This window comes from Poeciliopsis prolifica, unplaced genomic scaffold (genome assembly GCF_027474105.1).
Source record: "Poeciliopsis prolifica strain line A6 unplaced genomic scaffold, Auburn_PproV2 SCAFFOLD013, whole genome shotgun sequence".
Taxonomy (NCBI): Eukaryota; Metazoa; Chordata; class Actinopteri; order Cyprinodontiformes; family Poeciliidae; genus Poeciliopsis; species Poeciliopsis prolifica.
The window spans coordinates 10,775,469-10,789,448 of NW_026562388.1; the positions used below are offsets into that span (position 1 = coordinate 10,775,469).

The 13,980-nt window shown below is 35.3% G+C and overlaps 1 protein-coding gene across 2 annotated transcripts in view; it reads right to left on the reverse strand.

Annotated features, from left to right (window-relative positions):
- fsip1 (fibrous sheath interacting protein 1) overlaps positions 1-13,980 on the reverse strand; it is a 34,086-nt gene that overhangs the window by 3,025 nt on the left and 17,081 nt on the right. For both annotated transcript variants that reach the window (XM_055038333.1, XM_055038332.1), the window contains exon 9: positions 4,831-4,983. In XM_055038333.1, the coding sequence (XP_054894308.1) occupies positions 4,831-4,983 (153 nt within the window). The remainder of the gene's footprint in view (positions 1-4,830; positions 4,984-13,980) is intronic.

A 13,980-nucleotide genomic window follows, 5' to 3' on the forward strand; every position in this document is an offset into this window, starting at 1 on the left:
CTTTTTGGGACCAAGATTTCTGCTCTCTAACAAAACATGCGATAGAGAAAAGGGTAAAAAAAAAGGAGTGGTCCAGTGGATTTGTGAACCTAAATCCAATTGAGATATGGTGATATGACCTGAAGCAGACCTTTCTTGTCAGAAAACCCAGCATTCCTCCACAGCCAAGTAAAACAGTCATTGCCAGTTTTCAGAAACGATAGATGGCAAATAAGTGGTTTAAAGGAATTTCACAAAATTCCAGATTAGCTTAGATTGAACATTTAACTTGAAAAAAAGGAAAGTATCCAATGAACGTATCCAAAACTGTTTTGATTTTATTCTGGTTCTTTTTGTTGGCCAAATAACTTTTGTTGATCTGAAAAAATAACTTCTGACAAAGAAGTAAAACCGGAAGAAATCATAAAACTTGACATCTCTAATCGTCTTTAAATGATAGGTGAACTGATTGCTGAGTGTTCGTGTATTTCCTTCATACATTGATCACAACTCAACTCAAGACAAGCACACAATTTCCCTTTTATTTCATAAAAGCATCTAATACTATAGATCACAATTAAAGGCAAATAGAGTTGCATTTTTATTTGTCTTTAAAAGTTATTTAGTCATTTGGAGCGATTTCCAAAGTCTTTCTGAAGTAAAACTGGAAGACACAGTGGATGACGACGCACCTCTATTCAGAAGAGGTGGAAAATGTGAAGAGGAACTGGTTGGCAGTCCAGATAAAGAGTTACTTTTTTACCGCTTTGTCTGGGTGCTTCCTCTTCATGTTGATGATTCCTTATTTCACCATGGCAACTGCATAACATGAAGCCAGAATCAGTGCAGTAGGTCTGTTGACGTTTAAGGACGAGTACTTGGTCAGGCTGTTCCAAATTAGGAAAAACAGAATCTTTTAATTTTTTCAACTTTTTTGTCTTTAGTTTCATTCCAGTGTCGTCTGCCATGAACATGATGTGTCCCAGCTTTTTAACAAAAAAGAAAAAACAAAAATTCAACTTGAAAATGATGTAAAAATCATGTTTTAGAAATAAAATTTTAGACCGGGTTTCATTCGACAGATCCCACTATCAAACTGACAATCTGCCTAACACAATGTTACGCAAAACTTCTCAGGTTAAAACGATATCAGGCACATACTCAAGCTGATTTGAGACAATATCATTTCCAACTCGGTATTGTTCATCATCTTGACAGTGCAACCTACATCCTCGTGCACACTTTTCTTGATCTCCTCTCAAAAGATCCCAGGGTCCAAAAATCTCAGCATGGACAGCATCTGTACAGTTTTGACTTGGCGTTCCCAGGTTTCCCCCCTTGAATGTGATTATAAATTATCAATCATGACAGATTTTTGAAGGCAAAATCTGCTTGATAGTCACGCACTCCCTTGAATAAAATGATTTACTTACAGTGTTGTAGCAATCTTTTCACACGAGAATGCACTGCAAGTTTATTTTGTGAATAATCTTAAAGGAATGGACTGAATAGAAGCCTTATTGCATTAGAGGACAGCTGGCCTTCGGACCTCTTTCTGATAAAGCTCATGTGACTGAAGTAAGAGCTCTTAAAAGTGGAACAGCTCACACTTGTGCTGAACTGATGCTGTCACATGCATGTGTGTGTATGATGTAGCTGACTGTGAGCTGTGCAGAGCTGGTGGTCCTCTTCTAGAAGTCAGAACAGTCCTGTCTTTGTTAAATTAATCTTCTCTTAGAAAATTGAGCTGAAACAGTATGATCAAGTTTAATTTCATTTAGTTGTTTTTTTTTTACAGATAGGTTAATAAGATGTTTTTTGAGTACACTAAATATGTTTTGAATGTGTCTGGGTATCCAACTGCACCTTCAAAGAATTGTTTGCTAGATTCTAAGTGATATTGTTGTAAATAATACTTATTGTAGCATTTCTGATAAAGGTGCTGGTCTGATTAAAATAATCACAACTTCCTCAGTTTATGGTAAAATATGGAGTTTCCTTCCCTTTGTAGATAATACAAGAATGCAGCCACATATGTTTCTGTTCTTCCTGCAAACCCAAGAGCTTCCAATGCGTTTTCATCGGCTAAAAGTGGTTATGTTGAATAATCCTTACCTTTTACTTCTAAATATATTTCGGCACATTAATATATAATTTTACTTTTTTTCCATGGAAATTGTGCAACAAAAACAAGAGAGCAATGAAAGTCAAAAGGTGATGAGACAGATTATTCTCTTGGCTCCAAGTTGAAGTTCACTGGAAGAAGAATTATTTGGACAATTCAACAGCCAATTGAATTGGACTATGCCCGATCCAGTCATAGGTACTGAGCTAGACTATGACTGGGTGCAGAAGTTGCTACTGTGTGAAGAAAATTCAAAGTTTGCAGATGCATTACATTTCTGAAATGAAACCATATTCTCTATGTAAATGTTGGCACCCGTTAGGAAATATATGTATGATTCATGCAAACAATATCAACTGCTACTATAAAAGCCAAAGAAAATTCCAAAAATGTAAATAGTCCAAATTATTAAATATTGAGTGTATCTTACATTTAATAGAACACAAATGTTGCTTTAGGAAAAATATCTCTTTTTAAAGTACTTCTTAAAACTGCAGATTGTAGTGCTGTGAAGTTGTGTAAAAATAAGTCTTTTTTGTACAGGCTATAAAAAAACTGTCATTAAAACCACATAAAAATCTTATATAACAGGTAGACTCAGTATTCGGTAGTAAAATACAGTAAGGCAGTGGTAGAGTTATGGATGTTATACAAATCAACTTTATGAGTATACTGCAGCTGTGTGAGGCTGCTTTAAGAATGCCCTCTCAGACAAATTCTGAACTAATAAATCTTTTCACAGCCTCAAAACAAGCCTGCTGGCACTAAGAATACACGCCGTCAGTGAACAGTTCATCCCCAAGTCACTCACTGGGTTCAGTCAATTAGTGAGTAAAGAAAAGTGCCAACACTGATTCCTGTTTTTCTGTTCAGAGTGTGCTGCAGCACCAGTAGCTAGCAGACTGGTGGTTTCGATGCATCGTGACAACCATGAAAGAACAGTTTACTCAAATGAAGTGTCGGCATGTTAGCTAGAAATTCCATTTGTTGCTCCTTATTTAACCCAGAAATAATTCCTGGCTGCACAATATAATGTCTTTTGATGTGAGGGTGTGGCAGACACTTTTGTATATCACCACCAAACTAAATGTATGCCTCTTTAATGCTTAAATTAGTCACACATGCATCATCAACATGTGGTACATCTGTGAATTAATGAAAACTTGACACCAAGTCTTGCATTATTTTGATGTAGAAGGAAAATGATACATGGTTCACAAATTTGAAAAGCTTCAAACTTGCATGTGCATTCAGTCCCCCCAAGTCAATACTTGTAGCATTTTAAGATTGGATATCTAAACACTAAATATTTAGCCCATTCTTTTCAACATATCTCAAACTTAGTCAGATGAAATGCAAAGTCTGTGAATATAGACATTTCAGATTCCCTATAAGTTCTGAACTCTGATTAAGCCATTTTTCATGACAAATTTCTCCATTTTGAGCATCTAAAACTTCGCTGTATTTTTAGGGTCCTGATTAAAGATGACCCTACCCAGAACTTGAAGTCTTTTAAAGCCTCTAATCATTTTCTTTTTCCAGGATTCCCCTGTATTTAGCTCCATAAAACTTTCCAGCGGCTCTGCCAAAATCATAACTTTTCCATCAACATGTTTTGTCGTGGAATGTTCCATTCAAGGTGAAGGTGGAAAGTTAAATTTTGATTTCATCTGACAAAGCACCTTCTTCTCAATGTCTGCCATCTCTATTGTAATCTTCATGCACATCACCGTTTGCTCCAAACTGCAGCACCCTATGTTAAATACAAATTTATCTCATGGTTGACTATAAGACAACCATGGTAGAAGTTTGTCTATGGGTTGTCGGTTTGATTCCCTGTCCACCTGCCTTTGTTATTATGACCTTGGACAAGACAACTTCTTTTGAGTACAAAAAAAGTGCAAATCAGCAGTTTTTCTACAACTATTTTGGAGTTGTTACACAGAAAAATACATTGTTCAGTGAACGATGAACTACAAATAAGCCAGGTCTACTGTATATTTTTCCTTTAGCATCACAATTAGGTGTGATTTTTTTATTTGTGACATAAAATGCCAATTAAAGTTTTATTTTTGCAATGTAGTCCGAAAAAGTTCAAGGGGTGTGGATACTTTTGCAAGGCACTGCACAAAGAAATGAAGCCCAACGACACAATCAAACTACTAAATTTATGCCCAGTGTATTCTTTTCCTTCTCTACACACCAGATTCAATGTTCTAAATGCCAGTGCACGCAGAAATCAGTTTAAGTATCCACCTTTGTTCTTGGAACATTCTTGTTTTGTGTCTTTAGCTACAGAGTTTGGAGAAAAGACCTCTGGTTGTAACTCTACAGGCAGCTCCAAAAACCAGTCAGGGTTTAAATGTTTCTAGGGGGAACACTGTAGGGAAGACACTGAACCTCAACAAAGAATGCTAAAGAAACAATGAAACAGTGGGGAAATGAGGCATTCAGAAGAGAACATGCACGTCTGTTATTGTGGCTATGAGAAACCTGAGTCTATGGAGTTGGGAATGAATACAAATGTGATTCCATCGTCCCCTCAAACCAGAACAACAAGGAATGAGCAATGTGTATGTGCTTGTACTAATTTGTCACAGGTGTAACTATAAGTACTCAGTGGTGAAATCCACAACAAAAGCATTGTTCAGATAGAAGTGATAGAATATACACAAGCATCTATCTATGTGTTTGTGTGTAAGTGACTGAGGCTGCTTTGAGCTCACCGTCTTCTCCTGGCCAACACCCAGGATCTCCAGCTGCTGCTGGATCTCTTGAAGCCGTGTCTCCAGTTCTCTCCTCTCCTTTATATCCTGCAGGACCTTCTCTCCTGGCTGCTGGTCCCAATCCTGCTTCCAACCAACCTTGGAGCCAAGGCCCTTGATACACAACAGACACAATTAGTTCTCACAAGGAAGAAACACCTCATCTCACATGGGTGCACTTTGAATGCACTCAACTAACAGTGGGCACTCTGAGCACTTAAATGGGCATAAAGCTGTATAATAGTTCACCACATTGAGTTCATATGACATTTTTCCATTTCTCCATGATTCCTAAAGATGTTGGGACTGATTTAAACCAAAGTTTAACAGGTTTCAAGAGAGACCTTTGAGCAGAACCCCATATTCATAAGCAAACTAAGAAAGTTCAGTTCAAACCCTCTTAGGATTCAAGATAAATCACACATTTATGAGAATAAGGTCAGCAGTTAACCGCAAGCAGCATCCAAAGCAAGCTTTGAAAATAGGTCAGAACAAAATAAAAGAATCCCACATGGAGCACAATCAACTGACAGATTTTAACTGAAAAATGTGACTTTATGACTACCACACCATGGATATTTTTCTTTGCCACGAACTTTAGTCATCAGATCAAACTCAATCATTCAAACTCGGCAGGCTTACAGGGGAACAAAACATTGATTCCCTGCCAATAATGTCAGCAAATGCTAGTAGAAGCTGTGAAGAAAAACTAAATGATTCCAGAGAAATGAATGAATGTTTGCCAAATAACCATCTATTCTAAAATTTCTAATTACCCAATTTTGGAAAAATGCGACCCACTTGCCATTGCATGGAACATAATGCGAGTCAACCGAGTCCATTTAAATTACAGTTGAGCCAATGTTCGAGTGAAAGTTAGAGGTTTGGTAACTGTAAGCATGAAAGTTCGATAAAAGGGGAAAGACAAAGATTGCCAACACTCAAATTGGATATTTTAAGTTTGCACAGAATAACACAATAATGGCTCTAGATGAGAATAATGAAAGAAACTTTGATCTGTAACCAAACAGATTGCACACTAAGAAATTTCAAAGAACATCTCAAGGATAAATAATATAACCACATTATTAAGAAATAAAAAAAAAATGAGAAGTTGTATTGGCTTATTTGAATCAGTTAATAAAAGTAAGTATTTTTAACATATTTGTGTTAGTGTTTAGATTTTTTTAAAGTTTCTTTTACCTATCTCAAATTGCTTTAGGTGTTTATATTATTTTGAGTAAATAGCCTATATCTAAAAATGTATTTGGTTTCCTCAAATTTCTACTGTTTAACACATCAGGCTCTACATTATAAATGCAACTTATTCGTACAACGGAAGATATCCATAATGAAAGAAAATCTGACTGTGGGGCAAACATTATTTTAACTTAATGCTAATTGTGAATAATACAATTTAAAGAGACTTTTACTGGTTCAATTTATCTCATAAATAGCTTTGAAACATATTGGAGTAGAATACAAATGGTGCCCACAAAGCACTGGTTTCAAATTAAACTGGCTGTTTTGATGTCGACATGTTTTGTTGACATATCTAATGACCCAAGTCGAGCTTTTATAGCCGACTTGCTTTATATTAAAAGAACAATGCTGACATAATTTATTTCAAATACATTCTTTCTTTCAAACAAAAATAAAATATTGACTAAATATATTCCATAAATAAATAAATGTTCTCTTATGTCTAATATGCTCTATAAAAGTATGCATTGCTAGCTTTATTGATGCAAGCAATAACAACTCATGGAATTGCTAGCAATTTTGAAAATGTTACATTTTTCTATTTTTTTTTTAAGTCAATAGATCCATTCATTAATTAACCAATTCCCCTTAAATCACTTGTTTTAAATTAAACTTAGCAAGTTTTATAGTGTAATTTTGGGCCAAGTTTATTTTTTATGAAAAGAAAAAAAAAAATTGGGGTTGTGGCCAAAAACTAATAAATTGTGCATAACGGACAACAAATGTACTTCGAAATGAAGAACTCAATTTTCACAGCCAGACATTTGTTTCTCTTTTATTGGCAGATCCAGACACACGCCTTATGCACATGTTCATGTCAGAGGTGTTTAGATATACTAATCTGCTCTTTGATTACATATACTGTATAGAAATACATAACTATAATCTAAAAGAGGACTGAGACAGCAGGCTTGCCAAGCTAATCAAGAAAATATGATTACGTAGGACTCTCTCTCTTCCACACATGTTCACTTTTCCCAGGAGGAGACAACCAATGTTTAACCAATGTTTTAAAAAGAAAATAAAATCAACAGATGATGCAATGTGGTTCTAGTTTGTCTTTGACTTTCAGTGTTTCTTGAATAGTCCAGAAGCTCTGATCACTATACAACACATCGGAAGCAAATGTGGGTTATAGAATGTTGTAGACTATAATTTTAGGTCATATTTTGACCTAAAAAATATAATAGCTGAAGAGAGGTGAAGAGAACAAATAAATTGTTGAGCCTGAGGATTCTTCAAACCACAGGGCGGTTCTGGAGTGTCAGATCAGCGTTGTGTGGTTAAAAATCTCTATCTGCCTCGGTTAGTCTAGATGGCAGGCAGACATGTACATGATCTAATAATGATGAAATTGATGGATAATTCATTGAATGTTGACATCTCAATAAGAGCTCGCCTATGACATAATGGTAGGTTACTGAAGATGCCGGCATCCTGCGGACTTTACAAATTTAACTGCAGAAATTCTAAATACGCTATGACATATTTATGATGGGATGTAGTCCTAGTTAAACCCAGGGTGGATGGGGAGTTTAGCAAAGTATTTAGAGCAGACCGAATGTTGTTGCCCATGCTATAAAACAAAATAGACAATCCAACTCAGTCACCTCATGCTCTTACGCAAATCAGTTTTGGACAACGGAAAGGCACCAACATGATAAAAGAATATTCAAACCTTAACAAAAGCAAAAATTTCCCTTAAAAAAAAAAAAAAAAAAACTGTGTGTGGCCTCATCGAGAGGTGGCCTCTGTCTACCATCCTAGAAATAATGACAGCTTCTATCCTTGGCATCTCTTTAAGTGGTTGTTCCTGGAGCCTTTTGGGAAAGTCTCACTCATCCTAGATGGCACAAGCCAGGACCACAACAGGATCAGACTCATGTTATGCACCAGAGTGAGAAATACAGGGTTTCCAATGAGGAAAAATAAAAATTAAAGTCTAGCTTTACCACTATCCTCCCACCACTAAATGCATGTTGCTAAAAAGGCTCAAATCTCTGCAAGAGAAAGTTTATTTAATTTGGAAAGAACAGCTGCCCTACATCTCACAAAATATAAGCTGGAAACATAAAGAGAGTCTGAAATATTTAATGATAATAAAGCTCGCAGTTGGTCTTTATGACTCTGCCATATATTTTTGGCAATGTTAGCACATAATAAAGTCCAAAAATAGTACGGAAAAGTCCTGGCTAATCGGCCTTATGATTTCTGCACAGTAAGTCTTAAAGGAATCTGAAAGCAGCCGAGGCAGAAAATTGAGAAATTTAGATAAGCAAATAATCACCATAAATATTAGAAAACCAAACAAAGAGGTTGAATTTATGCTACAAAAGTACTCCAGTCATAATTGTGTCTCTCTGTGAATTATGGTGCTTTAGGTTTAACCCTAATATCACTATGCCCAATGTATATGAAAAGAAATATTGGCATACAAAGAATCTTGGTAAGACAGAATAAAAAAATTTAAAAAACTGAAAATTATGTAGTACAGTTCTCGACTGAAACAATTTTACTTATTTACAAATACAACTTATTCATACAAATTAGTCTCACTGAATGTTGTTTAATCCATTGTTGGGGAAGGATGTACATATGTGTTAATCAAAGAAGCAGATGAGTGACCTGTGGAAGTTCAAAGGATCTGAAGGGACCCACAGCTTTAGTGGGAAAATCGGTCAAGAGGACAAATATTAGATGTGCCATCCATAAATCTGGCTTTTAAGAAAGAGAAAAAAGCCAATGCTGTAAAAAACAGCCATGAGAGGTCTAATATGGAATTTGGTACAAGTCATGAAGGGCATACAGCAAACATAGAAGAAAGTTATTTTGTCAGATAAAAATTGGACCTTTTGCTTTACATTCAAAACACTACATTACAAAAACAATCACTGGAAATGACCGTAAACATCCCAACCCCAAAGCAAACACTTAGTGATAACGGTGTGCTATGAGTCTGCTTTTATTCAACAAGACAGGAAAGTTGATCAGAACTGATCAACTTTCTGGTAATCACATTGACGGTCGGATGCTGACAATATGTTTACATCATCTTCAGTCTGACACACAGTCACACTTGCAATACCCTTTATGTTTTAAAAGTGGAAACATTTTTAGTGTAGTGAACAACTTTTTATTCATTATGACTTTAATTTTTAATTTTGAAAAACAAGAGTGGCTTGAATATATTTTAAAAGCAGTGTTGGGGATGTAAGCCTTTGCTTTTCTCTACATTGTAGTAATGATTCAGTGCTTCTCAAAAAAAAAAATTGTTTATATGCCTGAACAGACTCCAACAATTATTCTGCTATATTATAATAGTGTTTGTGCCAGTTTTTCTAGAATAAGTAAAAACTTAAAATGAGGTAAGATTCAGTAAGTTTAGCACAGCAGAGAGATACGCAAATCAAATGCGTTGACTTGGAAAATTAAAAGAACTGATGTTCACAAAAGTTTAAGAAATGATACATAATGTGTTTTAGTGCTCATCCATACCCCCATTATTGCAGTATTGCTTATCTGGCATAGGACTATACAGTTCACCTCCAGTTTCACCTACTGAAGCATTTGATAATATATTGCATACAATTTATTCACCAGCTAAGTATTTTATTTTGATTTTACATTAAAAAATCAAAATAATAGTGCATGCTTGTGAAACTGTGTGGAAATAAAATATGGTTTACAAACAGAAAGCTGTAAAGAAAATGAAGCCTTTGTAAAAAGGTTGCACAGACTGTACCGATTGCTCTGAACTTGTACTGCAGCCAGTACAAGGTCAGGTTTTCATCCAGAAGTGCCAAATATGTAGCTCCATCTATCTTGCATGGCCACCTTGACTCTTTGATTAATGCACTCTCTGCCCTGCTTGTCAGCTTAAGTGTACAGCCATGTGTTGCTTGGTTTACAGTTGTGCCTTTTTGCATGATAGGCGTTTCTCTGGAGATGTTCAAAAGCCTACTACAAACTTCTCCACAATTTTCTCTTCGACATGACTGTTTATTCACTACTGTTCGCTAACAAAACTCTGAGGCCTAGAACAGGTGGATTGATACTGAGGATAAATTACAAACAGGTGTACCCCATTGACTAATTAAATGGTTCACTAACCCTATTGGTTGACTGGATTTTATGCTGTCAGAGAAGGTGGTGGTGGTAGGGTGGGGGGCTGAATATAAATGTATACTTTTCAGATTATTATATTTGAGAATAGTTAGCATTTTTCTTTCAATTCAGAATTATGCAATAGTTTGCATGATTTTATTGAACTCTGTCACAACAAAAGGGGAAGAAGAGTAATTGGTATGAGTACATTTTGCACTGTGGATGTAAATAAGACATGGAGGATGAATATTGTGACAATGTTGTCTTTGGTTGGTACAATCATTAAAGTTTTGAGAAGAAAAATATGAAGTCCTGCTTTCAAAATAAAAATGCAAGCAAAAGTAAGAAAAGTTTTGAGAGCTAAAGACATGAAATCCTGCTTTCAGACTAAAAATGTGTCTTCTTGGATTATGGCAGAAAAATTTCTCCATATCAAGAAGCTTTTGATATGAAACAGTGAAGGCCAACCTTTGAACTCGGGAAGATAATTCTCAAGCCTGTTGGAACTCCTTGTAATAATTCCAGAACAGTAAATCAAATTTGCTCCTTTTCAGCAGGACTATGCAGAATGAGACCTTGTGTTTTATGTCAAGTGCTTTAATCTGCCTTAAGGACTATTCCAATAAAAATTAGGCAGTGGATAAATATTATGTGAAGCATTTGTTCTCTTGTGACATTAAAAGAATAAATAACCTAAAACGCAACTTCAAAGAAATATACAAATGTTATGTTTTTTTTTTTTAAATCAACATCCTTTATCTAAGAAACATGTAAATAGGTGATCTTATCATCATAATTTGGACTGTAACGATACCATTCTGTCTGATGTACAAGGATCACAACATTATTATGCTTACAAAGCTCTGTACATGATGATTAGTGCACTTTTAGGAATTTCATAAATATCCTAAAACAAATGTTATATATCATTATGGCCTCACTTTTCTTTGTTCGTCAGACCAGAAGTACCTTTTGAAAATAATAACCTTTAACTACATATTTTCTAAGCCCACATTTCTGTATTGTTTATTCAGTTAAGCTGATGTAATATTCAAATCTGTTTTAAAATATTCTAATCTTAAACTTAATATGTTTTTTGGATGTATGAAGAATATCCCCATCAACCAAAATAAAGGCTTTAAAACATCAGCTTATGAATAACAATGTGTTTCATTTAGTGAATCTAAATAAATTCACTTTTCAATATTTACTGAATGAGACTCTATATCACTTAAGTAAAAACAGAAATGTGTTCTCATGTTGATAAATTTCCCAAAGCATGTTAGAGCTTCGCAATATATTGGTAATATATTGTCATTGCGATTTAAGTATGTGCAATTGCTGAAACTGAACAGACTATTTTGTGTGTAGTAATTGTTTAATAATAATTTCCAAGTGTTTTGAACTTGCATTTTACACAGTAATGTAAAATTTGGCCAGTAGGAAATAGTTTTCAGAGAAGTACCATAGGTGCTCACAGGATACACAAATGACATTCCCCAAAAGTGCTAAAAATCAGAGCAGTGGAAGCGCCAATCAAAAAGAGGAAAGAAAAAAGTAGGACAATTTCACAACATTAGATATGAATATTTTCCATTATTATCATTAAAAGATTTCCTAATATTTAGCAGTCCTATAACACGTGAGGCACACACACAAGTGTTCATTAATCCCTGTGTATGCTGGGTTTCATGCGTTGACCTCAAATAGAGACAAAGCATTCCACATCGATTTTGTCAGTGGGCTTCAGAGTGAAACAGCTGCAGCATTTGATACATCAGCCACTGACGTCCAAAGTGACAAAACTCCTAACACATTACTTCAAATCAGGCCCAAAAACAAATCTTGGAACTCTAAAGCTCTGCAGAGAGATCACCTAATTATGGGTAGCGTACAATAATATCATTCTCGAATTCTTTTTTAGTGGTGAGAGCCACTGAAATTGATTGTCTGGTGTTTCTTTCTCCCTCCAATGTGGACTGCATCTGTGGTGTGTCTGGCCAAAAATAACAGCTGGGTACTCTAATGCAGATCCGTGTCAGATACACAAGGAAAATCATTGAAAAAAAAAATGTTTATGTCGTCTTGTATAAGTGAATCCTACAACAATATGTGTATTTTTATTCTGCAAGAGCGATTACTGACTCATGTTGTATTTTAGTTGGTCAGAGGGGCAGCCAGAGCAACTTTATATGCTTGTTAACACATTCGATACAAGTAAAACAGGAGCAGCTTGGTCCAATGAAACTAATCGAACTAAAGTTCTCAATCCAGTTATAAATGCTACTGCTTGTGTTAGATGAATCAAATAGGTTGAAGTGTTGAGTTCTTCATATTTTATGGCTGGGCAAGTTACTCATCAAAAACAAACATCAAGAGTTTCTTCTGAGTACTTCATGTAAAAAATAAATAAAATAATAACAGGAAAAAAATTGTGTCTGGATATTTGCTTGGAAAACATTTTAGTGATGTGGAATACAGCCAATGTTTTCAACATTTTTTTACTGTGCAGTAACCACAAATTGGCTTGCTGACCCTGTCTTTGGGGGCCTTTGTTTTATGAACAATATCTGTTGATCGCATTAAGTTCCCCAGTCATGAAAAAGCAAGCAGTGAGGGAAGTGTGTTTTTGTTTTGCTCTGATTTTCCGTTTCTTAGCTGATTCATTGCAGGTCAATGGAGTCTCTTGCAAAGTATTCATGTGCAGCTTTTGTCACATTTCAAACACAACTTCCATGTAGGTCATTGGGACTCCATGTGATTGAACAACATCAAAAAGACCAAGAAGAGCGCAACTGACGAGCAAAAAAAAGAGCTTTTTTATTTATAAACAAACACAAATATGAAAAGTGTGTCAGTATTCACCCTCCTTTTTTCTAAGTTTTCAAAAAAAAATTATCACATCAGGAAGTAAAAAGAGTTCCCCTGTTTAATGTCTGTTTGAGAATATTATTGAATAAACATGATCATAACAACAAAGAAACATAGTAGATAAATTTGTGGGGAACTTCAAAGCAGGGTTAGGTTATAAAACAATACACAAAGATTTGGACATCTCAAGGAGTATCATCCATAAATGGAAACAGTATGGCACACAATTGCACACTAACCAAGACATGGCTATCGATCCAAACTATCTCTTTGGGAAGAAGAAAGACTTTTATTTTCTTCTCCAAAGAAAAATAATCTGTTAGTTGTGTTACCTACAAATATGAATGTTGTAGACTGTAAAGTAAAACAGTTTTTAAAAGAGGTGATGAGAAGCCACATTTGCAGCTTGCCACAAGTAATGTGGGGAACATAGCACACATGGGAAGAATGATGCTCTCCTGAAATGAGAGTAAAACTGAAGTTTTTGGCTGAAATCTCCAAAAACATTCTCCATAAATTTTCTCCATTGAAACACATTTGTTATTAGGAAACACCCTGATCTCACTGTGAATCATGGCTGTGGCACAATCAGGCTGTGGGCATGATGTTCTGTAGCAACAATAATAATAATAAAAAATAAAAAAAAAAACATAAAAAGGCAGAGGCATACTCAAATACTTGCAGATGTAGCTGTAGGTGTGGTGATTGACATTGACTTAGGGGGCTGAAATCAAACGGAAACCACACTTCTTTTAGATTCATTTTCCTTTCACTTCATAACTATAAACAATTTTTAGTTCGTATGTCCTATAAAATCCCATCATAATAAATGAAAACGTGAGGATTCCAATGTGACAAACGGTCACAAGGTTA